We start from the raw sequence: 27562 nt of genomic DNA on the forward strand, positions 1-27562 counted from the left end.
GCAAACAATATTATGTGCAAAACAAGTTCTTCTCTGTCAATACAGAGTGCAAATAGTGCAAACAGAGCCTGACCAAGTATGTCACTGACAATTTGCTGCAACTATATGGAAGTTATTCTGTGTCAATATTCAAATGAAAATGTAATACGCATTTGCATTTACATGTTCCACTCATACAAGCAACTTTGAGCTCAAAATTCAAATGCAATAATTCCATTTACATTTGCAATATGATGGACGTCTATTCATATTTTGATGCTTTATTTGTGCCTTTATTGACTGAGCACGCAAAATCAAGAAAACCGAGCGCTGTTAAGTGCGCTCACTTCCCTGTTTTCAATATGAAAATATGAATAGACTTCTATCATATTGCAAATGTAAATGGAATTATTGCATTTGAATTTTGAGCTCAAAGTTGCTTGCATGAACATGTAAATGCAAATGCGTATTACATTTTCATTTGAATATTGATACAGAAAAACTTCCATACAACTACACTGCAATGTTATTTAGAAAATTAGCATGTCCACATATTAGCATATTAGCATCCCCACACTGCTCCCGATATCCTTTGCTGTCTCAACTTGCCAAAGCGCCTTTCTGTCCCTGCTACCTCTGTTCAAGTGAGATATGTTGATTTGAGTACTGAGCTGTGGTGCTGCTGTAAATGTCTCTGCACCCTGCTCGTATTATCCACGGTGTACTGTATTACTTTCATACAATGTTTGCATATGGTCCGTGTCTTATCAGTCACTCTCTTGCCATTTATCATTTCCGCCGTGAACACAAAATGCTGCCAAACAAACTATTTGAAAGTGGCGGGGGCATCTTCAATAGTAATACCTGTATTTTCCGACGTCATTCTGGCTGCTTGCTGGATCACAAATCCCGCGAGACAGATTTTTAACACGACAAGAAATATCTCGTCTCGTGACACCCCTACAAATGAATAATAATTACATAAAATGTTTTTTTGATGTGCTTGAGTTGTTTGAAACTAAAATACCGTTTTAAACAACTGCAGTGCAGTGCACATGCAGTGTTGGGTAGTAAGAAATAACTCCTCCCTCTCTCTCTCGCTCACCATCTGCAGGTGATTTTGTCATCCTGCTGAACGCAGGGATGAGTATTCAACAAGCTCTTTTCTTTAACTTCATCTCTGCCTGTTGCTGCTATCTGGGGATGGGCTTCGGCATTCTGGCTGGAAATCGCTTCTCTCCCAACTGGATCTTTGCGCTGGCAGGGGGGATGTTCCTCTACATCGCCCTGGCGGACATGGTGAGAGCTCCACACCTCCTCTCTCCATCGTACCGGCCCATGTGGTCTCCACAGCACCGTGTGCTCACTGGAGTTCTCATGTCGAACACTGATTACTGCTACCGATTTCTCCAGCATGACCTCGTAAATTGTGGGGTGGGTTATTTAGCCCATAGACTGTTCTGTGCTCCAACGTACACCAGCAAACGTTTGGTTGGCGTGAAGGCGCTTGTTTGGAATTTCAGTGGGTGGGTGGGCTATTGAAGTCTCTTCCACACACTCACTGGTTCATTTGGCTTGCAGATTCCCAAGTTCAACTTTAAAAAGCTAACGGGCAACATTGTTATGTACTATGAACCTTTAGTAGCGTGGCGTGTTTGGCCTGGGTGACATCTTTACCATATCCCTGTTCCTCTCTCATATGTCCAGTTCCCAGAGATGAATGAGGTGAGTCGTGAGGAAGAGGAGGCTGGAGGGAGTGGCTCCTTCGTCACATTCATCATCCAGAACGCTGGCCTGCTGACGGGCTTCGCAATCATGCTGCTCTTGACCATTTACTCTGGACAAATCCAGTTAGGATAGCACCACGCCAGGCATAAACGGCCATGACCCTGACCCTTGACCCTTGACCCTGGGGCCTGCTGGACTTCACTCCTCTGCCCTCGACTGAGGGTTTGTCCAAAGAAGCATGAGAGTAAAACCTGGCCCCTTCTCTCTGAGGTTTAACTGTGCAATTTGAAACCAGCTCCCTACACAAGCACCAGGAACCGGGCGGGTCCTTGCAGAACTTGGGTGGGGGTGTGGCCCCTGGGAACTCTGGGTCTCTCCCTGGCCTGAAATCAACTCCGACTGAACTGACAGATGCAATAGACGAGTGAGACTGACGGATATGCATCGGTGCTGTGTTCATGCACCTTCACCTCTGTTTCTCTGCTCTCTCTTCTTCCTCACTCTTCTGAACGTTCCACTCTTCTTCTGACCCTTTGTTCATTGTGGCCTTTTCGTAGTTATGAAGGAACAGTTCAAATGTTTTTGTTCTCAACTTCCACAATCTTTCCCCTTCACTTGATCCTGTACCCAGACCCATTATGATAATGCGAGTCCATAGTGCTGTTTCCAGACACTGGTGGTCCTACATTTTAAACTACTCTAACCCTAGTTCCAGCTTGCCCCAGTTTCTCGTTTAAGTTTGGTTGTTGAATGATCTCCAGCCTGCATTTGTTCCAGTCTCCCTTCTGAGCAGATGCACTGAGGGTTTAAGACTTTGGCTTAACCAAAAATGTGAACTGGATTAAGAACCACTGACATGGAGCCTGCGAGTCCGGAGTTTGCTATTACGTTATCTTAGTACTGGATCGCTAATTATAGCTGCTACTATCTAGAATGAACTCGAGTCGAGAACCCGAGAATTCAGTGGCACCTACTGTAACTTATTAACTGGTATTTTTCATGTTGCTTGTGAACAAACATCAGTGCTGCATTAGCCTTTAGCCTAGCTCGGAAGCTGGAATTAGAAATGGTGGCTTTCTAGAGCTTTGACCGTGATCCCCAGTGTCTGTCCACACTAGCGCCATTACATGTGGGTAAAACTATTATTTTGCTTTTTGTACTGTACATGTCAAAGAACCAGAAATGGATCTAAGAGACCAAATATGTACCCTTGTTTTGTCCCCTTATAATGTTTTGTTCTTGACTTTTGCCCCTCGCCCCCTCTGCCTGTTGTGATTTTGTCTGTCTTCAGTCTTCCTCAGGAAGAACGGATCGTCTGGTGTGGGGCAGGTCAGACGACCCCCCCCCCCCCCCCCCCCCCCAACCACCTAACTGCCCTTATTAGCTTTTACGTATGACCAATTTCCCTCTTGATGGCCATGAACACCATCTTCATACAGTTCCCATGGTGACACCTTATTTATTGCTCTTTATGTACGTCTGTGTGTATTATGAAGCAACTGTAGGTGAAGGTATTGAGCTCCCAGTGAGTGGACCAGCATGGATCAGTGCTTTAGAATGAAGGTGACACATTCCTATAAAATGGAACCTCTGTGAATTCCAGAACCTCCAGAGGTAGTCCACGTGTGTAGAACCCCAGAACCTCCAGAGGTAGAGTCCTCGTGTGTAGAACCCCAGAACCTCTAGAGGTAGTCCATGTGTGTAGAACCCCAGAACCTCTAGAGGTAGTCCATGTGTGTAGAACCCCAGGACCTCCAGAGATAGTCCACGTGTGTAGAACCCCAGAACCTCCAGAGGTAGTCCACGTGTGTAGAACCCCAGAACCTCCAGAGGTAGTCCACGTGTGTAGAACCCCAGAACCTCCAGAGGTAGTCCACGTGTGTAGAACCCCAGAACCTCCAGAGGTAGTCCACGTGTGTAGAACCCCAGAACCTCTAGAGGTAGTCCATGTGTGTAGAACCCCAGAACCTCTAGAGGTAGTCCATGTGTGTAGAACCCCAGAACCTCTAGAGGTAGTCCACGTGTGTAGAACCCCAGAACCTCTAGAGGTAGTCCACGTGTGTAGAACCCCAGAACCTCTAGAGGTAGTCCACGTGTGTAGAACCCCAGAACCTCCAGAGGTAGTCCACGTGTGTAGAACCCCAGAACCTCCAGAGGTAGTCCACGTGTGTAGAACCCCAGAACCTCCAGAGGTAGTCCACGTGTGTAGAACCCCAGAACCTCCAGAGGTAGTCCACGTGTGTAGAACCCCTGAACCTCCAGAGGTAGTCCTCGTGTGTAGAACCCCTGAACCTCCAGAGGTAGTCCTCGTGTGTAGAACCCCTGAACCTCCAGAGGTAGTCCACGTGTGTAGAACCCCTGAACCTCCAGAGGTAGTCCACGTGTGTAGAACCCCAGAACCTCCAGAGGTAGTCCACGTGTGTAGAACTCCAGAACCTCCAGAGGTAGTCCACGTGTGTAGAACCCCAGAACCTCTAGAGGTAGTCCACGTGTGTAGAACCCCAGAACCTCTAGAGGTAGTCCACGTGTGTAGAACCCCTGAACCTCCAGAGGTAGTCCACGTGTGTAGAACCCCTGAACCTCCAGAGGTAGTCCACGTGTGTAGAACCCCTGAACCTCCAGAGGTAGTCCTCGTGTGTAGAACCCCTGAACCTCCAGAGGTAGTCCACGTGTGTAGAACCCCTGAACCTCCAGAGGTAGTCCTCGTGTGTAGAACCCCTGAACCTCCAGAGGTAGTCCTCGTGTGTAGAACCCCTGAACCTCCAGAGGTAGTCCTCGTGTGTAGAACCCCTGAACCTCCAGAGGTAGTCCACGTGTGTAGAACCCCTGAACCTGCAGAGGTAGTCCACGTGTGTAGAACCCCAGAACCTCCAGAGGTAGTCCACGTGTGTAGAACTCCAGAACCTCCAGAGGTAGTCCACGTGTGTAGAACCCCAGAACCTCTAGAGGTAGTCCACGTGTGTAGAACCCCTGAACCTCCAGAGGTAGTCCACGTGTGTAGAACCCCTGAACCTCCAGAGGTAGTCCTCGTGTGTAGAACCCCTGAACCTCCAGAGGTAGTCCACGTGTGTAGAACCCCTGAACCTCCAGAGGTAGTCCTCGTGTGTAGAACCCCTGAACCTCCAGAGGTAGTCCTCGTGTGTAGAACCCCTGAACCTCCAGAGGTAGTCCACGTGTGTAGAACCCCTGAACCTCCAGAGGTAGTCCACGTGTGTAGAACCCCAGAACCTCCAGAGGTAGTCCACGTGTGTAGAACTCCAGAACCTCCAGAGGTAGTCCACGTGTGTAGAACCCCAGAACCTCTAGAGGTAGTCCACGTGTGTAGAACCCCTGAACCTCTAGAGGTAGTCCACGTGTGTAGAACCCCTGAACCTCTAGAGGTAGTCCTCGTGTGTAGAACCCCTGAACCTCCAGAGGTAGTCCACGTGTGTAGAACCCCAGAACCTCCAGAGGTAGTCCACGTGTGTAGAACTCCAGAACCTCCAGAGGTAGTCCACGTGTGTAGAACCCCTGAACCTCCAGAGGTAGTCCACGTGTGTAGAACCCCTGAACCTCCAGAGGTAGTCCACGTGTGTAGAACTCCCCAAACTCCAGAGGTAGTCCACGTGTGTAGAACCCCTGAACCTCCAGAGGTAGTCCACGTGTGTAGAACTCCACGACCTCCAGAGGTCGTCCGTGATCAGAGGAGTCCTCTGACTCCTGTCTTGCACCCAGTGAACTGTGTGCTGAGTTGCATGTTCAGTGGTGTAGAACACCTGACCCCACTCAGGAAGTGCTTGATCATTACCTGACCAGCTGAGTCAGGTGTGATTCCAGGACAAATGCAAACACATGGCAGCGTTCAGCACGGCGGATCACAGCCGCTCCATCCACTGCCTGGCCGGTCCTATTTGCAGTCCTATTTAATTGATAAGGAGTCCGTAAATAAATCATACAACTTCAATCTAGTTAAAGGTTTAAAGGTTTCTGTGTATGTACCCTTTAAGCATGTTTGAGAAGATGCTGAGGTCTGTGGTCTTCATTAAACGTCTTGCACTCTAATATTTTTTTTATTATTTGTCCATTATGGAATGTCTTCCACATTCCTCGTGTTGGTCACTGCACATTGGAAACGTGCGATACTTCGTAGTACACTTCAACATGCAGTTCAAGACAATACCACAAGAGGGCAGAAGAGGTTTACTCAATCATACTGTAGCCACGAAGATCCGCACACATCTATATTTGAGTAATTTGAATAAATTAGCATTTTTGAGTAAAACGGTTTTATCTGGAGGAAATGGTTATACATTATGTGGCGTTTGAAAGCTTTACGCTTATGTTTTATTTCTTAACCGTTAGGGCACTGAATCATGATCCTGGGTTTATATTTGAATCTTTACTGGAGACTCCCAGGAGTCTTCCATGTGTTATAATCGTTGGTACTATGATTGGACATTGCCATAACACTAAAAACAAATTTTAAAAAAGAAACAATTCTTATCTGTACTGTTAGAAATGAATGAAGAGCTGGGATTTCGCTCTTCTCTACAAAGGTTAAAGGTTTGCTTTGTTTTGTCTGTGTGTCATCCTACAGGCAAAATGTGTTTGTTAATTTGTTCCCATCATGTTATGAGTTCAGGTGTGTGGAATACAAGAAGGTCCAGCCTGATGGGTGATTTGTGGGGACTGTCTGAAAACTGAGGTCAGGGTAATGTTTATTTAGAAACAAGGACATATTTCATTGTTGGGTGATAAATGAAAGCCACTGAAACTGAATCTGTTCTCTATACAATTGTAGATTTTTTTTATTACTTCAGGGAAACAAAGTTGTGCAAAGTTGTTTTCCAACGTTCATTCTGGTTTATTCCATTCGGTTGTATAGTAATTAAAACTGCAGGCTGGCCTGATTGCTTCAGATATTCATGACTTACTGTAATGTGCTTGCTCATAGCAGATATCTATAGAGAAGTGTTAATTATTTATGATGAGAGTGTGTGTGTGTAGCTGGGACTGTCTTATTCATGTACTAAATACTTTTTTGTTTGTTTTTAATGAATGAATATACTAGAGCAAGTAGGGTGTTTTGAGCATAATTGTTTTTGTTAGCCTGCTATCTAAGACGGCAACATGTTGTTTTGATAATTAAAGCTCTTTAACTGTTACCCTTTTCTAAGAAAACGCTTCGGAAGCAATCTTTAAAAAAATACAAATGTTCATCTCTTGTTTGAGGTTTTTTTAATTCCCATGTATAAACATTTATCTCTGGGCTCTTTGTATATGCGCTCTACCCATTACAGACGAATCTCTGCAGACAATATATTACATCAAATAACCCGTAAAAACCCTTAGATCTTTCCGATAGTGCTTTTGATGGTATATGACTTTAATTCTGAAATACCCTGCCGATGTAATTACGTCGTGGGATTCAGTCATTCTTCATATTTATTAAATTCAATTTTTAAAATATAGTATATGCAGTATACACGTATTTAATACTGCTGATAATTTAATACTGCTGATAAGTTTGTTCGGTGAGCTACTATGGACGTGCAGCGCCGGGACTTTTGCCTTTGTAAATTGCACGCGCTTAACAGTTAAAAAGTAACAAACCTCACATCCTTGAACATATTACACGTGTTATCGCAGGGACCTTTGCCACAATATCAAAGCTGAATTGTCAATTGGCAGCATAATAAAAATTAAATGACTTGGGTAGTTGGTGCGAGTCAAAATGTTGCGTTTCTCCAAGATCGGACGCCTCCGCTCGTTTGTAGCAGTGATTTTGATCCAGCTGTTCTCAGAAACGACTGGTGAGTCCATGTAAACAAGTCACAACACACGTTCATGTGTCTCACTGGGGTTTTACTCTCACATTGCCTGATAAAATAGTTAAATTGACCGCATGTATGGATTTAAGTCCTTCGGACGGTCTTGTAATACCTTCCTGGGTAAATAATATTAAAATGCACACTGTTAATTCTTCCTAAAGCTCGGTCTTGTGAAGGGCGCTGTGGAGAAAGAGCGACATCATGTTCCTGTCAGCCGACCTGCGAAGCTTTACTGGAGTGTTGTGAAGATTTCAAACAGTTTTGCGTGGAAATATCCCCGCATTCCGGCTCTCTTCTCGGAGGAACGGATTTCAGGATTGTTGATGTTTTATTTGACAGAAAAGTGAATCTGACGTGCAGGTAGGAACGTGGATATTCTGGGTTCTGGTATTAGAATCGTTCAGACGCTCTGAGTGACAACCACAGGTTTATTAAACACGTGCACGAGTAGTTGTCGCAGTCTGAATTATGGATTTGTTATGCGTGCAAACTTCACCCACATTGCAGGTTGGCAAAACATATTAAGTCACAAAGTTGTATAATAAAATCTCAAACCTGTTAATTGCGCTTACACAAACTAAAGAATATACTGCAAGGAACCCTCCTTTTTATTCAAAGGTCTCGTTCAGTGTTTCCAGCCTGCCACTAGAGGGCAGAACTTGTCAAAAAAAAACCGCCACCAGATTTTATTCTCGGTCTGGTCCGGGCAATTCGACGTTGTCATGCGTCGAATCCTCACGAATCATAACGAGACCTTATTTAAATTTTTATCCAAATCCCCAAAAGGTTCCTCAGTGCAATCCTCCTTCTAGTCATATTGTCCATTTTTTCAACAAGTCAGTAACTGCTGGGTGTGTCTGCAGGTTTAAGTCAGAGACTGTGACCCAGGGCTACGTGGACACAGACGGTGTGGGTCACTGTGTGTCTCCCATGCTCTTTGAGTCTGGCTGGGTTCCCTTTGACGTCTCCACAGATGGAGTGTCCTACAGCAGGTCTGGAAGATGGCTCTCGGGTGAGATATTCAAGGCCACACTCCCAGGACCCCCCGCCTCTGTTTATCTAAGCGTTCTTAAATCTTATTTTTGTAAGCAAGTAATCCAATACACTCAAAGAGACAGGTGAGGGAGATGGAGGTGTCTGAGATGAAGATGTTGAGATTCTCATTTGGAGTGACGAGGAAGGATAGGATCAGAAATGAGTTTATTAGAGGATCAGCACATGTAGCATGTTTTGGAGATAAAGTAAGAGAAGCGAGATTGAGATGGTTTGGACATGTACAGAGGAGGGAGGAGAGGTATATTGGTAGGAGGGTCTTGAGGATGGAACTTCCAGGCAAGAGGAGGAGCGGTAGACCTATGAGGAGGTTTATGAATGCAGTGGTAGAGGATATGAGAGTGGCTGGTGTGTCAGTGGAGGACACTCAGGACAGGGCCAGATGGAGGAGTTTGATCCGCTGTGGCTACCCCTAAATGGGAATAACTGAAAGAAGGAGAAGAAGTAATCCAATACTTACTGAAGGACTCTTATTTATCCTTTTTTAGTACATCATTGATTGTTTAATTGTTTAACAACAGTGATTGATCGATTGTCATATTGATTAGTGCACCACAGCAAGCTGGCAGAGGCGGCCAGGCTGACCCTAGTGAACGAGACACAGTGGCAGTATTACGGCACGCAGGACGTGGGCGGGGCTTTAGAGATGGCGTGGGACGCTTCGCTGATCAACGCCCAGAGAGTCAACGTAGAACTGTGGGGCTACAACGAGACAGGTGAGGAGCCCTGGGGGGGTCTGCTCTGGGTGGGACTACCATCAAACATCTCACATCCCAAACCTGTAGGACCACTGTTATTCCTGTTATTATATGGGTTCTGGACCCATAGTATTGTTAACCTTTTAAATCCTGTAAAGCGCTTTGTGACAACATGTGTTGTGAAAAGCGCTATACAAATAAACTTTGATTTGATTTGATTTGATTTGTTATTCCTAAGCTGTTAAAAACACAATATTAAATCAAAAAGAATCGTGAATCATTCAATTTTTTTGTTTATCTACAAGGGTTTCATGTACTGGTTCAAGAAGGGTGTTGATATGGATTCACAATATTAGGTGATATGATGTATTGATCGGTCAGTCGAATTGAGGGGCAGATTGATTAGTTCACCAGTGTTGGCTGAAGTAAGCTCACCGCTGAAGTCCGCTGCTTCCGTGGTTGTGTCCTTGTCCGCTGGGTGAGTGTGTGTGCAGTATCGTGGGGGGAGGTGTGTTTTGGAGGGGCTACTGTGTGAGTGTGTGTGCAGTATCGTGGGGGGAGGTGTGTTTTGGAGGGGCTACTGTGTGAGTGTGTGTGCAGTATCGTGGGGGGAGGTGTGTTTTGGAGGGGCTACTGTGTGAGTGTGTGTGCAGTATCGTGGGGGGAGGTGTGTTTTGGAGGGGCTACTGTGTGAGTGTGTGTGCAGTATCGTGGGGGGAGGTGTGTTTCGGAGGCGCTACTGATGGGGTCCCCCCCCCAGGTGAGCCGTACTCCGAGCGCTGGCGGGCGGAGTGGACGTACCTCTACTCCGTGAGTAGGGACGTGCCTAACAGCGGCAGGTTCAGGTTCGTGCCACAGCTGCCGTCTGCGCCCCTGTCTGCCTGGGATGTGGGCAGCGTGCGGGTCGGCCCCAGTACTGAGCCTGACGGAGCACGGTATGAGAACACGGGGTGGAGTCCAGGGTCACCTGTCCTTCACCTGTCCTTCACAATTACAGAGCAACATTCACCCTGCCTTTAAAGTCTCAGGTTCCTTAGAAGGGTGTGTGTGTGTGTGTGTGTGTGTGTGTTCACGCGCAGGAACGTGAATGCACTGTGGAGTGATGGCCATGCCCTTGCGTACAACCTGGACGAGGTCTTCCGGAGAGACCCTGCCGCCTGGGCCCTGGGGAGATGCCTACAGTGGGATCAGGAGGAGAAACATCTCCCCAGGTTCCTGTCCGAGATCACAGACTGCCCCTGCACCCTGGCCCAGGCCCGCGCCGACACCGGCCGGTTCCACGTGAGTCCGTGCCACACGCAGGGGTCGAGTGCTGGGACAGGTGTGTAGGTTGAACAGCCTGAGGTGTGCACCTGGACCAAGCAGGTGTAGGAATTTACCCACAAAGCTACAGGGCCTGCAAACGGACGCTAATGTTTAAGTGGTGTAATGCATTTTTAATGGTTTAAAACATGAAATATGCATTACACATTAAATAAGCATTAAAAATGGAGTAAGGTACAAGCTCTTAAAGTTGAACCAAAGTAGTGACTGTTGACACACTTGTACACTGATACTAAAACAAGCGTGTGTAGCGTGTCATGAACGTGCATCTGTCCCCTTGTGTGTCCTGTTGACGGTTTAGACAGACTATGGCTGTGACATTGAGAAAGGCAGTGTGTGCACATATCATCCAGGGGCAGTTCACTGTGTGAGAGCCATCCAGGCCAGGTAACACACACACACACATTTAATTAGAGTTTGATCAGTTCAGTTGTGTGCTCAGCATGGGTGTTCTGGTATGGGCAGAGTGGCTCTCACAGCTGGGTTGTTTTTCTCCTGAAGCCCAGAGTATGGGGCGGGTCAACAGTGCTGCTACGACCACACTGGGGCTCAGGTCCTCACTGGAGACTCCATCGGCGGAAGCACCCCAGACAGAGGGCATGACTGGGGCTCACCACCCTACATAAAGCCCCCCAGGGTCCCCGGCTTCTCACACTGGAAGTATGACGTGATCACGTTCTACTACTGCTGCCTGTGGTCAGATAACTGCCACTACTACTTCAGCCATCGGCCGTCCAGCGGCTGCAGGGCGTACCAACCCCCAAAATCCGGTGAGGACACAAACGCTGTTCCGTCCTTGGGTCATCCCAGTCCGGGATGGACCAGGACGGGCCCACTGAGTCTCGTGGAGGAAAGCCTGGTTTAGTAAACCTCGGTTAATTGTAGCATTTAGCTATCAGAACTGAGGTGTATAGCTTTTCTGCTTTAATATGCGGACAGGGCAATGCATCCTATCTTTACTTACATAAAGAATAAACATAATAATAATTCAATAAAAGAATGAAAGGCTGTGTTATTCACGAATGCGTCTACTACTCAACGCCATATCGCCTTCATGCTCACGTTTGCATGGTGAGGATTGAAACGGTCCGGGCCGCCATGTCTGTGTTGCAGCCTCTGTGCTGGGTGACCCCCACTTCATCACCTTTGACGGCGTGACGTACACCTTCAATGGCAAAGGGGAATACGTTCTGCTCCACTCGTCCAACCATGAGCTCACCGTGCAAGGCAGGACCGAACCCATGAAGTCGGGGAATGGTAACACGGCCACCCATGCCATTCACTCTTCAAATGATTACGCATATGATTCATTGGATAGAAGAAGGCTGTTTCTAGATCAGACTCCCAGTGTATTAGAAACTTGGTCCATTTAACTTTGGGATCAGTACACTTCAACCAACTTTGAGATGAGGTCCAGCCTAAAAGATCATGACCCCAAAATTAATGCAGCAAAACGCTTCCGATATTCCAGATATTAAATCCCTTTATTCACTCAAAGTTCTAGTCTCCCAGTAGTAAATACTACACTCATAAAGGCTGTAGGGTGGTGATGTCTGATCTCTTACCTTTAAGGCTCTGTTATCATGGCGACAAGACTCTCCTCAGTGGCCATGAGGGAGAATGGCTCTGATGTCATTGAGGTGCGCCTCTCTGATTGGCCGGATCACCTGCAGGTGCTGCTGAACCAGAAGGTGCTTAGCTTCTCTGAGCAGAGCTGGATAGACCTGAAAGGTAAATTCTGGGTGTGTTTCTCCAAACCTGAATAGGAGTTCATTCACTGGATGTTTTTCTTATGTTTATGTTCTAGTTATTTTATGGTTTTTAATGTGTACTTGTATATGCATAGTCCCTTATACTTCCATTTTGCTGAATTTTACTGTTTAGTTTGAGTACTGCATTTCTTCCTGATTTCCAAATTGATCTCATCTTAGCTTAAAGTAATATCAGCATACGGATTTTTTATTTTATTTTATTAATGTAGCCCCATATTTTGTATCGACACTTCCAAACACTTTATAAAGTCTCAACAAATGTATGAAGTATCACTAGCTCTAGCTAACTGGTGCCTGCCTTAAGTTAATAGTGATTAGGCCTAATAGGGAATGTCTGATTTTGGTTCTGGAACAGTGTTCCACAGTTTGGTTCTAGAACTGTGCTGACCCATGTTCCATAGTGGTTTTAGAACTGTGCTGACCCATGTTCCATAGTGGTTTTAGAACTGTGCTGAACCATGTTCCATGGTGGTTCCAGAACTGTGGAGAACCATGTTCTATGGTGGTTCTAGAACTGTGCTGAACCATGTTCAATGTTGGGTCTAGAATCACTCATTCACTTACTCCTTAATGGTGTCCTTAGACTAAGGCTTGGTATACTAGTGTAATGACGTCTTCCATGGAGACACCTGAACAGTGTTGTTAAATGCTGTGAATGTAATGCGGAACACATCTAAGCCGCATGTCCTGTCTCCTCTAGGTGTGTTTGTGTTCTCATCCACTCCTCAGAATGTGACCGTGATGTTCTCCTCGGGGGCAGGGGTCGAGGCCAGGGCCAGAGGGGGGGTCATGACCCTGACTGTCTTACTGCCCCACGCGTTTAAGCATCACACACAGGGCCTGCTGGGTACAATGAACGATGACCCTGATGATGATTTGACCTCCAGCGATGGGGAGCTCACTGCGGCCAACAGCACCGCCCAGGACATTTTCGCCTATGGGGCACAATGTGAGTCTTTCAGGTCTTTTCTTTCCAGCTTAATGTGCAGTCACAGTTGGCAGAGTGTCATGGCATAAATGACAGGAGTATCAGTCTGGCCTTTGTCACTGCAAGGGTTTTGGAATTGGACAAAGAACAAATGAACCATAAACATGATGCCTTTGAAGACTTGCTCATTTTATTACTCTGACCAAATGTCCTATTTAAATCTCGTTTTATAAAATGTAGAAAGTCATGAAAATCAGGGAGACACCAGTAATCGTTATGGCAACTGCAGCACACATCATTAGAATTCCACTGCAATTAGCTAATTTTGGCTTGAAGCCTTTCTCTCTCTCTCTCTCTCTCTCTCTCTCTCTCTCTCTCTCTTTCCCTCTTTCTATGTCTCTCTGTTGTTCAGAAATAGCCACCATCGTCTGGGTTTTTGTGGTTCATTGGATTCTTCGTGCCATGGCTGAGAACGCCACCCCAGCTAGGGTCGTCTGATCAGCTGCCAAACGTCTGTCAGTGTCAGAGCTGGACGTGTTAGACCGCGGCGCCCCCTGCTGGGGGAGGCTGCCTTCAGTTTACAGTCTGCAGCTCTCCTTTATGTTCCTTACAGGCTTTGATGTCAAAAATAAAGTCATGTGTCTGGAGAGACCCACAACGGGCCAAAGGGCCAAACTGGAGATCATTTCAGGATGCATCTGTAACAAAAGAAACACATACAAAGTTAGCAGGGAAAGGCGAAATGTTTTATAATTGAGCAGGGGAATGGTTTGTGATTTAGCCTTGCTGTTAAATACTCATATCAGATATGATTGATATGGCAGTAGCATGGAGTTTTGTACCTGTTATCAGCCCTGTCTAGCCCAAGTTATCAGATTCTTTTCTGAACTTATCTGAACTTTCCTGTTTTCCTTTCCCAGGGGCCATTACGAACGAAACCTCTCTGTTCACCTACGACTCTGAGTTCCTCCTGAATGAATACTTCTTTGCACCAAAGCACGATCCCACTTTCACCCCAAACTTCTCTGTTAGTGAAGATCCTTCCGATCCACTCCTGCAGCCTACGCTGAAGATGTGTGCTGGAGTGTGGGTGGCGTTCTGTAAATATGACACACTAAGCACTCGCTCTCTGGAGATGGGCAACAATACACTGCTGTCCCTGCGGAATCATGCAAATACTGTGCGGGATCTCCAGCCAGGTGGGTGTCTACCAAGGGGTGTGGTCACCTTCAGAGAGAAACATTCTAGAATGGTTCATTGGAACTGTTCTACAAGTACATCTCTAGAGTCCCTCCTGTACTGAGCGTTCCAGAACTCCCTTTGTGACATCACCCCATTTCTGTCTTAAGGATTCTATTAAAAGATTTCTATATAATTAAACAAGATCTCATAAGCCGTTTTATCGAATAAGATTACTAGATCTTTTCTCAGTGTTATCTTATCACACCTCAGAGATTAGCCCTGTCCTTTAGCCCTGAATATAAACCACAGCTCACTAACATGCAATGAAATGATCTCTGTGACCCTTTGACCCGAGCCTAACATTGTGATCCTTAGTGATGTCCTGTGGTTGGTTACAACCTCCAAGCCATGGGCAGAAAGAAGGAACTCTGTACTTGGAAGGGGCGACCGTCAGCTTCTCCTGTAACCCAGGTTACCATCTCTATGGCCCCCAGCAGCGCACCTGTCACAGTGATGGCCAGTGGTCAGGCAGTGAGACATATTGTCTGTCAGGTAACCTGTTGGAAATGTCAACAGTGTCAATAGTTATTGTTAATATAATATGTTAGCATTATCTATGTGGAGTTAAAACTAGTTTTAAAATGCCTCATTATTATGTTTATTATGTTCAAGAAGGATTTTTGGATACGTTTTCCTTTTGGTTGGAAGTAATCATAATGTATTAGCTTGTTCCTCAGCACCAGGATATGACATCACAGATATGACCATGAAGCTTCTTATGTCTGTTCTGTATGTTATCTGTGTAATCTCATGGCTTCTGACACACACACAGTCTCCAGGCTGCATATTTTACATAAGACCTGGAGGGGGGTGGCTTTAGCCTGAAGAACAGCAAGACGTTTATTAGCATTTGCAATGGGCCAGATGCAGTTCCCCACATAAACCACAAGGTGGCAGTGGTTTCTCAAAGTTCACAAATAGGCAACAGATCCCCGAAGACTTTAAACTGGCGTTTTTTCCGGTCGTCTGTTCCTGGAGAAAGAATACATATGTCTGTGTCCCCACTCTAATGCATCGGGTTGAAATTCTTTACCTCATGTTGGAGTAATTTAAATACTAACACTAAACACTGGATGCAGTTCTGGGCTTCTCCAGGGCCATAACTAGGAAACAGCTGAACCGCCCAGTTCAACATTCACCTCAGTTTTGCAATGACTTTGGTTTAGCAACTCTCAAATCCAAAACATTCTTTTCTCGGTATTGTACAACATTGCTCTCGTTTTTGTTGTCCTTGGAGATGAGCTTTACCCACTGCCAAATGTCGGGACATTGGAGTGTCAGTTGATCAAAGTGCTGGCAGTGGTGCAGTGTTTGTCCCAGCTGGAGCAGGGCTGTGTGTGTGCAGGGTGTGGGGATTGGTGTTGGGAGCGGCTTGTTTCTGGGGACCCTGAAGAATCCATACGTTTCTTCAGCTCTAACAGGGCTGACTCACCACAGAGGAGGATTATGGGCCCTGGTCTAATGAGAGGAATTAGTGGATTTAGGGGTTCGGGATTTAATGGTCATTTTATTAGGGGTTTGGGTGTTGGAGGTTCAAGTTGTAAGGGTTCAGAGATTAAGGATCTGGGTCTTAGGAGTTCAGGGTTTAAGAGTTATGGATGAAGGATTTAGGGATTAGGAATTCAGAAGGGAGTAGGGGTGTTGTGTATACATGTTTATGAACAGGTGGGGTGTACGGTATATGTGTCTGTGAACAGGTATGGGTGTAGTGTATAAGTATAGCATATATGTGTGAGAACAGGAATAGGTATTGGGTGTATGTGTGTGAACAGGTATGGGGTGGGTATTAGGTATATGGTGTAGGGTGGGTATCACCAAATGGCGGACCGCGGTCCGGATCCGGACCCGAACCAACAACTCAACAACCCCCCGCTCAACAACTTTCATTCGCCACCCCCCCCCCCTCCCCCCTCAACAACTTTCGTTCGCCACCCCCCCACTCAACAACTTTCGTTCGCCACCGCGCTTTCGTTCGCCACCGTGGACCCGGACCTAAGGTCTGAGCTATCTGCCAAAAATGGACCGCGGAAAGATTTAATTGATTACCCCTGGTTTAGGGTGTAGGGTAGATATAGGGTATATGGTATAGGATATAGGGTGGGTATAGGGTATATGGGACATGGGGTTTAGGGTGGGTATAGGATCTATGGGTATAGGGTGTAGGGTGGGTATAGGATCTATGGGTATAGGGTGTAGGGTGGGTATAGGACCTATGGGTAAAGGGTGTAGGGTGGGTTTAGGGTATATGGTATAGGGTGTAGGGTGGGTATAGGGTATAGGGTGTTGGGTGGGTATAGGGGGGGGGGGGGGGGGCGGCGGATTGCAGATTGGCTACCATGAATGTCAATCAAAATAAAACCGTCAGTGCAGATGGGCCATTCATCCACTACTTTTTAATGTCACGCGATCTACGCACATTCCTTCGCGATCGACCAACACTTCCTTCGACGTAATGGGCACCCCTGGTATAGGGTGTAGGGTGGGTATAGGACCTATGGGTAAAGGGTGTAGGGTGGGTATAGGGTATATGGCCCATATACCCTATACCCACCCTACACCCTTTACCCATATAATATGGGTGTAGGATGGGTATAGGGTATATGGGTATAGGGTGTAGGGTGGGTATAGGATCTATGGGTATGGGGTGTAGGATGCATATAGGACCTGTGGGTGTAGGGTGGGTATAGGGTATATGGGCATAGGGTGGGTATAGGGTATATGGGCATAGGGTGTAGGGTGGGTATAGGGTATATGGGTATAGGGTGGGTATAGGGTATATGGGTATAGGGTGGGTATAGGGTATAGGGTGTAGGGTGGGTATAGGGTATATGGGTGTAGGGTGGGTATAGAACCTATGGCTGTAGGGTGGGTATAGGGTATAGGGCAGGTATCACCAAATGGCGGACCGCGGTCCGCGGACCGAACGCCGTCCTGTCCGGACCCAATCACATTCCTGATTAACTGGATACCCCCCCCCGCTGAGCTATCTAACAAAAATGGACCGCAGAAAGATTTAATTGATTACCCCTGGTGTAGGGTGGGTGTATGGGTATAGGGTGTAGGGTGGGTATAGGACCTATGGCTATAGGGTGTAGGGTGGGTATAGAACCCATGAGTATAGGGTGTAGGGTGGGTATAGGACCCATGGCTATAGGCTGTAGGGTGGGTATATGGGTATAGGGTGTAGGGTGGGTATATGGGTTTAGGGTGGGTATAGGATCTATGGGTATAGGGTGAGGTATGATCCCTTGGTGACTCCATGAAGGTCTTGTTTTCATGATTGTTAAGGCCCGAGTGCTTTAGTGTCATTAGAGTGGAACCACACACTTCCCGCTCGATACGCATCTACACGACGCATCCGCTCCCCATCAGATCTGGAACGCCTCCACCGAACACATGAAGACGGTTATCCCCTGCACAGCTGGTGGGACCTCCCTCTCCGTGTCTCCTCTGCGCTCCAGAGTCTGTCTCAGAGGAAAACTGTGGTGTGAATCTCTGCTGGTCTGAGATGGTATGGTGTTGGTGCAAGTCCTGGATTATGGTCACTGAAAGCACGACTGACACTGGTGACGAAGGTCCAAGTCCTAGTGATTTCACGAGAGTGATTCACACTGTTCACGACTGCTGAGTAGCTCAAATGTTTCAGATTTGCCAACCCGGTGCTCCCTGGCGGGGGGCTTGTTATCATCAGGATCAGTTGTTATTGTTCTGTAGGCCTGTTTTGAAGTGCTCAGAAAGGTTTATTCCATGCCAGCAGTGTAGTAAAGTGTTTAAAGGTTTCACATATCCCCAGAGTGACGTCTCTAATCTGGAATGGTTCTGGGTTTCAGGGCTACAGTTTTCTTCAGTCAAGAATATGGCGGTGATTGGTCAGGTCCTCTCCGCTGCTTAAAGGATCTTGGTTATGCTATTGTTGATTAGCCATAGATGTACAACAAAGGCCCCTAAACTAAACCACACTTCTCCCAGAAATGTTGATGTGACTAGCATTTAGCATGTATTCACGGGACCATGCTAACTAATCCCCCATTGCCCTTTATTCATTGTTAAGAATGTTAGTATTTTTTGAGTGAAGTATATCAAATACACATAATCTCAACATTTCACTAGGGGAGTTTAAGGGTAAGGTTTGTGTTTCTCACTCTGCCTGCTCTGTCCTTCTCTATTGACAACAGCTAAACACTGTTAGGCATAAGGAGACCAAAAAGTACCAAATGCTGAAGGAGGCTAAGGCAGGTGGCCGCTTTGCCAGGCCCATAGATTTCCAGCGCCCCCTAGAGCAGGGGTGCCCATTACGTCGATCGGAAGTGTCGGTCGATCGCGAAGGAATGTGGGTAGATCGCATGACATTAAAAAGGAGTGGATGAATGACAGGATATCGTCCATCTGCTCTGACGGTTGTATATATACACCGCCCCAGTAACAATTTACGTTCGCCACCCCCCGTCAACAAATTACACTCGGGGTGAGGTAGATCTTTCTGACTTGGTCATCTTATAAGTAGCTTGCAACCTGAAAATTTGTGGGCACCCCTGGCCTAGAGGCTACCCAGTTGCAGCACATTTACAAGTGAGATAATGTGGGGTAATCAGGAAAATCACTCCTTTGTCTTGATGTAAGTTAAAAGGTGGTATTTTTAAATAGTTCAAACTACATATGTATTGATCATTCCAACTATTCCAACTATCCCCTTCTCCACTTCCTTCTCTCTCTTTCTCTCTTTCTCTGTTTCTATTTTTCTCTCTCTTATTTTAACTGTCTGTCATTCCTTCTTTCTGTCCTCCCCCTTTGGGTCTTTAGCCCTCTTAGTCTGCCGTAGTCAGCACTCCAGTCCCCTGGGTCTGTTTGCTTTAACTGCTTCCTCCAGGCTGTGAGGTCCAGGATGAGAGAGCCCACACAGCAGGGCAGGGCAACACGAAGCGTTAGCCTCACGGGGCAACACGAAGCGTTAGCCTCACGGGGCAACACGAAGCGTTAGCCTCACGGGGCAACACGAAGCGTTAGCCTCACGGGGCAACACGAAGCGTTAGTCTTTCAGGGCAACACAAAGCATTAGCCTCTTGTTTTCTCTCTCAGATTGAATTGGCTTCATGAGCATATAAATGACAACTATTTCCAAAGCACTGAACAGAATACTATATAATTGTAATGATAATGCTAAAGTTTCCTTAAGCATTGACATACAAACACGTGCAAATATGCAGTACAATGGTGCTACATGCACAACGTCTCTCCCACTTACTCCCCTTGTCCTGCTCTATCCCTCCTCCTCTCTCTGTCTTTATCTCCCTCTCTGTCTGTCTCTCTCTCTTTCTCTCTCTGTCTTTCACACTGTCTGTCTGTCTGGGCTGATAATGCTCTGTGCTGGAGGCTCATGCCCACATTAGAGTGAAGCAGTGCCGTGTCTCTTTGGCTCAGACACGCTCTCCCCACTGCAGCGTGTGTGAGCCGTGGAGACGTGGGCATCTGCGCACGAGTGTCCCGCATGTGTGCATTCCTCCACTACTTCTGTGAGCGGGCGAGAGGAGAAGGGACAGGGCTCAAGGCGAGAGGTGCGAGTGTGTGAACAAACGAAAGCGAAGGTGACCGAGAGCTTCCACCAGCCATCCTCTTTCCCCTCACTGTGGTCTCGTTGGGTTCAGGACCCCACAGTAGAATGTCATGTACACACACGCATCCCTGCGCACACACACACACACACATTTATTATACATCAGGGAGACAGGACAGAGCGTAAAGGACGGTGAGACAGAAGGACAGTGACACATCAGAGGGGGAGTGTGAGGTGAAGAGTAAGCAGTGCCCAGGGCCTAGCTGTACTGCCCTGTCACACTTCTGCAGCTGAGAGGTCCTGATAATGGAGTGAGCTGTGGTGATGGATTATCTCGCTCGACACACTCAGGCATGCTGCGGGACTGAAATGACAGTGTGGAGCGTCAGAGTCCTCCATCACAGAGAAGCTGTACGAACAGAGAGGAGAGGGAGGGATTGCTACTGATGCCACCCTTCCAGACACATCCTTCTAGACACAGCCTTCTAGACACAGCCTTCTAGACACATCCTTATAGGCACAGCCTTCTAGACACATCCTTATAGGCACATCCTTATAGGCACAGCCTTCTAGACACAGCCTTCCAGCCTTCCAGACACATCCTTCTAGACACATCCTTCTAGACACAGCCTTCTAGACACAGCCTTCTAGACACATCCTTATAGGCACAGCCTTCTAGACACATCCTTATAGGCACATCCTTATAGGCACATCCTTATAGGCACAGCCTTCTAGACACAGCCTTCCAGCCTTCCAGACACAGCCTTCCAGACACAGCCTTCCAGACACAGCCTTCTAGACACATCCTTCTAGACACAGCCTTCTAGACACAGCCTTCTAGACACAGCCTTCCAGCCTTCTAGACACAGCCTTCCAGACACATCCTTATAGGCACAGCCTTCCAGACACAGCCTTCCAGCCTTCTAGACACAGCCTTCCAGACACATCATAGGCACAGCCTTCCAGACACAGCCTTCCAGACACAGCCTTCCAGCTTTCTAGACACAGCCTTCCAGCTTTCTAGACACAGCCTTCCAGCTTTCTAGACACAGCCTTCCAGCTTTCTAGACACAGCCTTCCAGCTTTCTAGACACAGCCTTCCAGCTTTCTAGACACAGCCTTCCAGCTTTCTAGACACAGCCTTCCAGTCTTACAGACACAGACTTACAGCCTTCTGGGCGCAGATTTACATTGTTCTGGGCGCAGATTTACATCGTTCTGGGTGCAGACTTGCAGCCTTCTGGGTGCAGGCTTACAGCCTTCCAGGCACAGCCTTCCAGTCTTGCAGACACAGCCTTCCAGTCTTGCAGACACAGCCTTCCAGTCTTGCAGGCACAGCCTTCCAGTCTTGCAGGCACAGCCTTCCAGTCTTGCAGGCACAGCCTTCCAGTCTTGCAGGCACAGCCTTCCAGTCTTACAGGCACAGCCTTCCAGTCTTACAGGCACAGCCTTCCAGTCTTACAGGCACAGCCTTACAGCCTTCTGGGCACAGCTTTCCAGCCTTCCAGGCACAGCTTTACAGAGATCTAGACACAGCCTTCTAGACACAGCTTTCCAGCCTTCCAGACACAGCAATCTAGACACAGCCTTCCAGGCACACCTTTCCAGCCTTCCAGACTCAGTCATCTAGACACAACCTCACAGACATAGCATTACAGCCTCACAGACACAGCCTTCCAGGCACAGCCCAGCCTTCTGGACAAAGCCTTGCAGGCTTACAAACACAGGCTTACAGGTGCAGCCTTACAGACACGACCTTACAGGCTTACATACATAGCCTTGTGGACACAGGCTTACAGCCTTGCAGACACAGCCTTGTAGCCTTGCAGACACAGCCTTACAGACATAGCCTTGCAGACACAGCCTTACAGCATTCTAGACACAACCTTCCAGACACAGCTTTACAGACACAATCTTCCAGCCTTACAGACATAGCCTTCCAGACACAGCATTCCATGCTTACAGACACAGGCTTACAGACGCGGTCTTCCAGGCTTATAGGTGCAGCCTTACTGACACTGCGTTACATACACATCCTTGCAGACACAGGCTTACAGCTTTGCAGACACAGCCTTAGAGCCCTACGAACAGCTTTTACTTGACTTCTTGAGATATAGATATAGTTAGAGAGAGAGAGAGTCTGCATATGTATATAGACTTATTAGTCTGGGGAGTAAAACATCTGGTCATTATTGATTGTTGGAGTGTTAAAATGTAATGCTAGGTGCACTCACTGGTTTCAGGCACAACCTGTACACACACACACACACACACACACACACACACACACACACACACACACACACCTTTACACAGACCCCTGTGCCATACACACACTTCTATACTCATATATTGTATGTGTGAGTGGGTGATTTGAACTGTGTGTATGCATCTATTTTCCACAGTCTTTAAAAGACAGATAAGAATCTTTCACTTTTAACGTTTGGCTACCAAGACACTCTGAATATGAACACATTGTTGGTTTGTTTTGTATGTTTACAGATGACAGTTTGGGCATCGTGTTGGGCACTGTGGGGGCAGTACTGGCGATGGTTGCTATGGTGGTAGCCATTGTTGTTTATAATAAGAAGCAAAAGAGGTAAGTCATTATTTTTGTTTGTTTTTACATAGGTTACATTGGAGATTAATGTAACCATACTGGCACTAAATTACAGTCCAAGAAGAAAAACAATGAAAAGTGATCTTACTGAGAACATAAAACAAACCTGCTGTGATGATTCATCACTCCTCCTTACTGAAGAGTTCAGGAATATTAGTGTGATCAAGTCGCACATGGTGATAAAACTGCAATGTGAGTGTCTAGAGCCCTGTAGGTGAACTCGTAAACCTCACCTGGAGAGGAAACACCACGTCTAACCTCACCTGGAGGTTCAGAGGGAACCTGTTTAATGTCTCCAACACCCCGCCCCTCTCCCCGGGCATGGACACACCCATGCTCAGCCAAACCCCCACACACAGATACCCCCCACCCCACCCCCCATTGAAAACAATTCATCAATCAACTATGAATGCTTACATAGAGTAGCAGACACAAGCATACAAAAGACACTTTTTAAATAATTTTAATAACACCGCTTGTTCAGTTTTGGCAACTTTTAGTTTTGCTCTATGTGGAAAATGGTGCTTCTGACTAAGCTTTGCTAACAATAATAAAATTGGCCATTAAAAATGTGTATGTGCTCCAGTGTTACTGTTACGGCGTTACTGTTACTGTGTTACTGTAACTGCTTTACTGTTTGAGCTGTTTAAGTCCAGATGTTCATAGTGAGTAACTTACTAAGTAACTTAATAGCTCATTTTACATATTCAATTGCTCAGTTATTTTGATGGAGCATGTGTATGATTTACATCCAGACAGTTGTAGTTTATCTAGTGTCTAGTTGGTCTGTTGTAGTTTATATGGTGTATATCTGGTCTGTTGTAGTTTATATGGTGTATATCTGGTCTGTTGTAGTTTATATAGTGTATAGCTGGTTTGTTGTAGTTTAGTGTCTAGCTGGTCTGTTGTAGTTTAGTGTCTAGCTGGTCTGTTGTAGTTTATATAGTGTATAGCTGGTCTGTTGTAGTTTAGTGTCTAGCTGGTCTGTTGTAGTTTAGTGTCTAGCTGGTCTGTTGTAGTTTAGTGTCTAGCTGGTCTGTTGTAGTTTATATAGTGTATAGCTGGTCTGTTGTAGTTTAGTGTCTAGCTGGTCTGTTGTAGTTTATATAGTGTCTAGCTAGTGTGTTGTAGTTTAGTGTCTAGCATTAATTGATCCAGCTTCCCAAGCTCGCTACATTATTCAACGTTTGTTGATTCTTTTAAAATGTCACATCCTGTTACTTGTGGTTTGAAGTCTATCTTATATATGAACTTGTACACTTAAGACCTTTTTTTCAATTTTGTGCTGAAATATGTTTAAATTACATTGGGGTTTGTTTGCACTGACAAATTCTGAGAAGTTTTAATGCTGAAATTTTGGCGATAAGTGTTTTCCATCTGACAGCGGCGATATATAACATTCATTAAGTCTCTACAATCCACATAATAATACTAAACACAACCAGGAGATGAACTCTGAGCATTTCCACCCCCTTTTCCCAGAATTCCTCTGTTGGTGTTCAGGCCCCCGGCCCACAGTCAGATCCTGGTGCAGAGTTACAGCCCCCCCCGTCCTGCCCCCCCGCCTCCCCGTCCTGCTCTCTGCTCTCTCAGGGCTCTTTAATCCTGCGAGCGCAGGGAATCGGAGAGGCGTTAAAGTAACTCACACCTGCAGAGGAAGAGAGAGAGAGATAGGCCCGCAGCCAAGTTTGCCTCAGTATTTCATTTAGTGAAGACTTTTACCTTCTGACAAACGGCGCTTGAAGTTCTGACCATTTTTGGTCATTTGGCAATGACCAGTTTTAACCAGTGACATAGTGATGTAAATCTCACTGGATAATAATCTCATGAAATCTTAATGTAGATCAAGACATTTTTATCATAATTATTCTCAGCAGTAGAAGAATAGCAAGAATAGTCTAGCGATTACTTAGATTTCAGAACTAAAGTCTTCTCTAGAAAATCCTCAAATGTAGTCATTAACAAAAATTTCATTTGCTTACTGCTCTGAATTCAGTTCATTCCAATAATCTGTTCAGATAATCTCAGTGGACGCCTTACCTGTCCAAACATGGAGATGTTTTATATGAATCAAGGATTGTACCTTCGTAACATGTTTCTACAAACAGAAATAAGGGCGTCTGTTTGGCCTCAGAGTCACAGTAATGACACCCGCAGCTATAATGGAAATATGCAGAGCAGCGTGCTGTGAGGGTGGAGGTGGTTTGGATGTGAAGGGGAGGATGGAGGGGGTTGGGGGGGGTGTTGGTGAAGGGTGGAGTGGGTTTTCAGGTGATTTAAAACTGGGTTTTTGCTTAGTATATCATTTGTTTTTGAGTTAAAAGAACACATGCGTTCAAAGTTCTGTTATACTCATAACATAGTTTTTTAAATCAGCCCCCCCCACACACACACACATTAAATCCATGAGTACATCATAGACAGACATTCTCTAGGAGGGCAAAACTGGGTTTGGGTTTATTTCTACTATAATGTGGCTTTATGCGTCGTGTGTGTGTGTGTTGGTTGGGGAGTGTGAGGGGAAGTGTCTGTCGTTTTTCATATCTAAATGCATTTTGTGTGTTTTTGCAGCTTTGTGTGTGTACATACGTGTTTTTTTCACATGTGAATGTATATTATCTGTGTGTGTGTGTGTGTGTGTGTCATGTGCCTGTGTCATGTCTGTCCCTGGTACTTTCCAGCTACTGGATTTCCCAGCATGCCCTAGCAAGCCCAACTCCTTCTTACCACAGCACAGTAAAGCTATTAAGACGCACTCACACACACACACACAGCTGTGTTATTATGGTTTCTCATTCTGCCCCTATCGTACATCAAAGTTCCACTGCAGGCCTTGTTGAGGGTGGGGGAAGAAACCACTGCTCCCTCCCCCACATGATCTCAGACCTGCCTTGGGTCCTCAAACCGCCCCAATCAAGATTTTGTTTGACACGGTTCAGCATGAGGCCTCAACTGAAGTAACCCGTGTCAGTCTAATTGAGGCCAGTTTTCTGTTACGTGATACTGAACACAGTTACTATCTGGATATGGGAGGCTGCATTTGAATATTTTTTGGTCGGTTGGATGTCCGTTTAAGGTCAGCCATTAAAGGGTCTGAAGTCTTAACACAGTTTTAAGTGTCTTTTTGGAGGTAAAGGGGGTTTGAAGTTTCCCTAAGATAAAGTTCATGGTTTATGTTGGTCAAAATGGACTGGTATCGTCTACAGCACCACATCTGGAGGACTTTCCGTGTGCAGGATTCAGCATGGTTGTTGTGCCTGAGCTGTTTTATTTATTATTGTTATCTAACTGTGACAGCCAGTGTGTTTTACTGATGTGCCTACATTGAGTATGTTGACACTGGTGTGTTTAGGGGTAAGGCAGAGCAGACGTTATTAGAAGAACCAACCTTATACCTGCACCCACAGGCTGTTTTACTGGGCCCAACCCTCTTCTAGGAGTTCTGTAAAAGTGTACAGTTAGAGAGTGAAGCCTGTCTGTTTCCCCCATATACGCTTAGCCAGACACCCACGACCTCACTCCCTCTAATCCGGTCTTCATTGCTCAGTTTCTCACCACAGGACGCCTGATGAAAGTGGATTTTTTCCAGCATAGCAACAACATTGTCACGCCAGTGGCCTGGTGGTGGCACTAGTGTGTCTCAGACACAGGGCATTCCTTAAAGAAGCGGGACATCAGTTTAACTCCATCTCTCCTACACAGTCATCGTGATGATTGATTTGTCTTGTTTGTTTTCCTCCCCAGGGAGAAAATGAAGGAATCAGAAGACAGAAACACAGCCAGTGTTCAGCTAAATGTGGCAATCCCCTGAACTATTTCCAGGACAGGCAGATTCCCGTGCCACGAGTCACATTCACACACATTTCTGCTGTGCATTGAAGAATATAAACCTACCTGACTATTTGCAGATTACAATAACAGTAGAACAATAAAATAGCATTATTGCATCTAAAGTTCAGATGGTTCAAACATTTGAACTGAGTTCGTTTTCACTTTTGTTATTATTAAATTATTTTCTAAGATTTTCCTCTACATTATTAGTTGTTAGTTGCTGTTTGTTTTGGAGGTGCCCCAGCCAATCAGAACAGTATCTGTGTTTTAGATTTTCTTGACATAGAGGGCACTAGTTCTGCTGGGAATCAAACCCCTTTAGTGTTGTTGGCCATCTGTCAGGTGTGGTAACTTCATCTTTGAGTGTAGATCGGAATCATATACCTCCCAGACCTGCTTTGAATAGGCCGTAGTTCCTTGTACTTAAGCTGGTGTAACAGAACATTTTAGATTCTGTTCTGAATTCCATTCCAGAATTGTAAAAAGTGTGAAAATATTTCATCAGGTTTGGCTTCCTTGTCTATAAATGGCAGCTAGGGGAATCTTCTCAAACTGTTTGAAGATGTGCCAAGAAATACTTGTTTCTGTTTTGTCTAAGCTCTCGGTTCTCATCTCTCAGGTCGTGATTAAAGTTCAGACAATGCGGTAAATCTCAGTGATGTACAGTGCAGGGAAATGAGTGGGACTATGTTGATCGGGCTTAAATGATCAAATAAACAATTGTCTTTCCACTGTTTTCTTGTTTTCTGGTTTCATCTTTTCTTTCTTCTCTTATGGCCCTCAGTGCAAAAAACAAACAAAAAAAAAACACATGCAACAGGTGAATGCAGCAGTGGCAATGGGGCACTAGTAGCTCCAGGAGATCCCAGGAACAATGTCTGAGATCTCTGTCCAGACAAATGCAGTCCTGGGAACAGCGAAGGTACTGCGCCGGACCCTTAATCTTTCAGACGTCTGGTAGCGGACCAGAGCTTGGAGAACAAGTAAAGAACACAGCTTCAGGCATCGCTACCACCCTCTCAGGTCG

The 27562-nt window shown here is 46.0% G+C and overlaps 3 protein-coding genes across 8 annotated transcripts in view; all 3 read left to right on the forward strand.

Annotated features, from left to right (window-relative positions):
* slc39a14 (solute carrier family 39 member 14) overlaps nt 1-3032 on the forward strand; it is a 21233-nt gene extending 18201 nt beyond the window's left edge. For 2 of the 5 annotated variants that reach the window (XM_076997884.1, XM_076997882.1), the window contains 2 exons: nt 1094-1278; nt 1687-3032. In XM_076997884.1, the coding sequence (XP_076853999.1) occupies nt 1094-1278; nt 1687-1839 (338 nt within the window). In that variant the 3' untranslated portion in view covers nt 1840-3032. The remainder of the gene's footprint in view (nt 1-1093; nt 1279-1686) is intronic. The other 3 variants (XM_076997883.1, XM_076997886.1, XM_076997885.1) reach the window with 3 other exon arrangements.
* LOC143509644 (uncharacterized) lies at nt 2890-5498 on the forward strand. Its single transcript, XM_076998494.1, has 4 exons — nt 2890-2911; nt 2999-3036; nt 3339-4511; nt 4548-5498. The coding sequence occupies exons 1-4, from the start codon at nt 2890-2892 to the stop codon at nt 5496-5498; spliced, it is 2184 nt and encodes a 727-aa protein (XP_076854609.1).
* Nucleotides 3216-27271, forward strand: susd2 (sushi domain containing 2). Of its 2 annotated transcripts, none has more exons than XM_076997880.1 (16): nt 3216-3321; nt 5052-7499; nt 7679-7877; nt 8381-8529; nt 9119-9286; nt 10029-10203; nt 10348-10549; nt 10893-10978; nt 11093-11361; nt 11705-11848; nt 12164-12322; nt 13064-13312; nt 14212-14490; nt 14849-15025; nt 22587-22683; nt 26449-27271. In XM_076997880.1, exons 2-16 carry the CDS (start codon nt 7421-7423, stop codon nt 26513-26515), a joined length of 2499 nt encoding a protein of 832 aa, XP_076853995.1. In that variant the 5' UTR covers nt 3216-3321; nt 5052-7420; the 3' UTR covers nt 26516-27271. The 2 variants fall into 2 exon arrangements, with proteins under 2 accessions (XP_076853995.1, XP_076853996.1); XM_076997881.1 differs by having other exon boundaries at nt 13124-13312.
* The last annotated feature ends 291 nt before the right edge of the window (nt 27272-27562 follow it).

This window comes from Brachyhypopomus gauderio, chromosome 3 (assembly GCF_052324685.1).
Source record: "Brachyhypopomus gauderio isolate BG-103 chromosome 3, BGAUD_0.2, whole genome shotgun sequence".
Lineage (NCBI taxonomy): Eukaryota > Metazoa > Chordata > Actinopteri > Gymnotiformes > Hypopomidae > Brachyhypopomus > Brachyhypopomus gauderio.

Bases quoted from the DNA above. Each gene is read 5' to 3' on its own strand.
- susd2 (XM_076997880.1), top strand. From the start codon at position 7,421: ATGTTGCGTTTCTCCAAGATCGGACGCCTCCGCTCGTTTGTAGCAGTG. The intron at 7,500-7,678 runs GTGAGTCCATGT...TTCTTCCTAAAG, and splicing joins GCTGTTCTCAGAAACGACTG to CTCGGTCTTGTGAAGGGCGC. The intron at 12,323-13,063 runs GTAAATTCTGGG...TGTCTCCTCTAG, and splicing joins GAGCTGGATAGACCTGAAAG to GTGTGTTTGTGTTCTCATCC.
- LOC143509644 (XM_076998494.1), top strand. From the start codon at position 2,890: ATGGATCTAAGAGACCAAATAT. The intron at 2,912-2,998 runs GTACCCTTGTTT...GTCTGTCTTCAG, and splicing joins GGATCTAAGAGACCAAATAT to TCTTCCTCAGGAAGAACGGA. The intron at 3,037-3,338 runs GTCAGACGACCC...CCACGTGTGTAG, and splicing joins GATCGTCTGGTGTGGGGCAG to AACCCCAGAACCTCCAGAGG.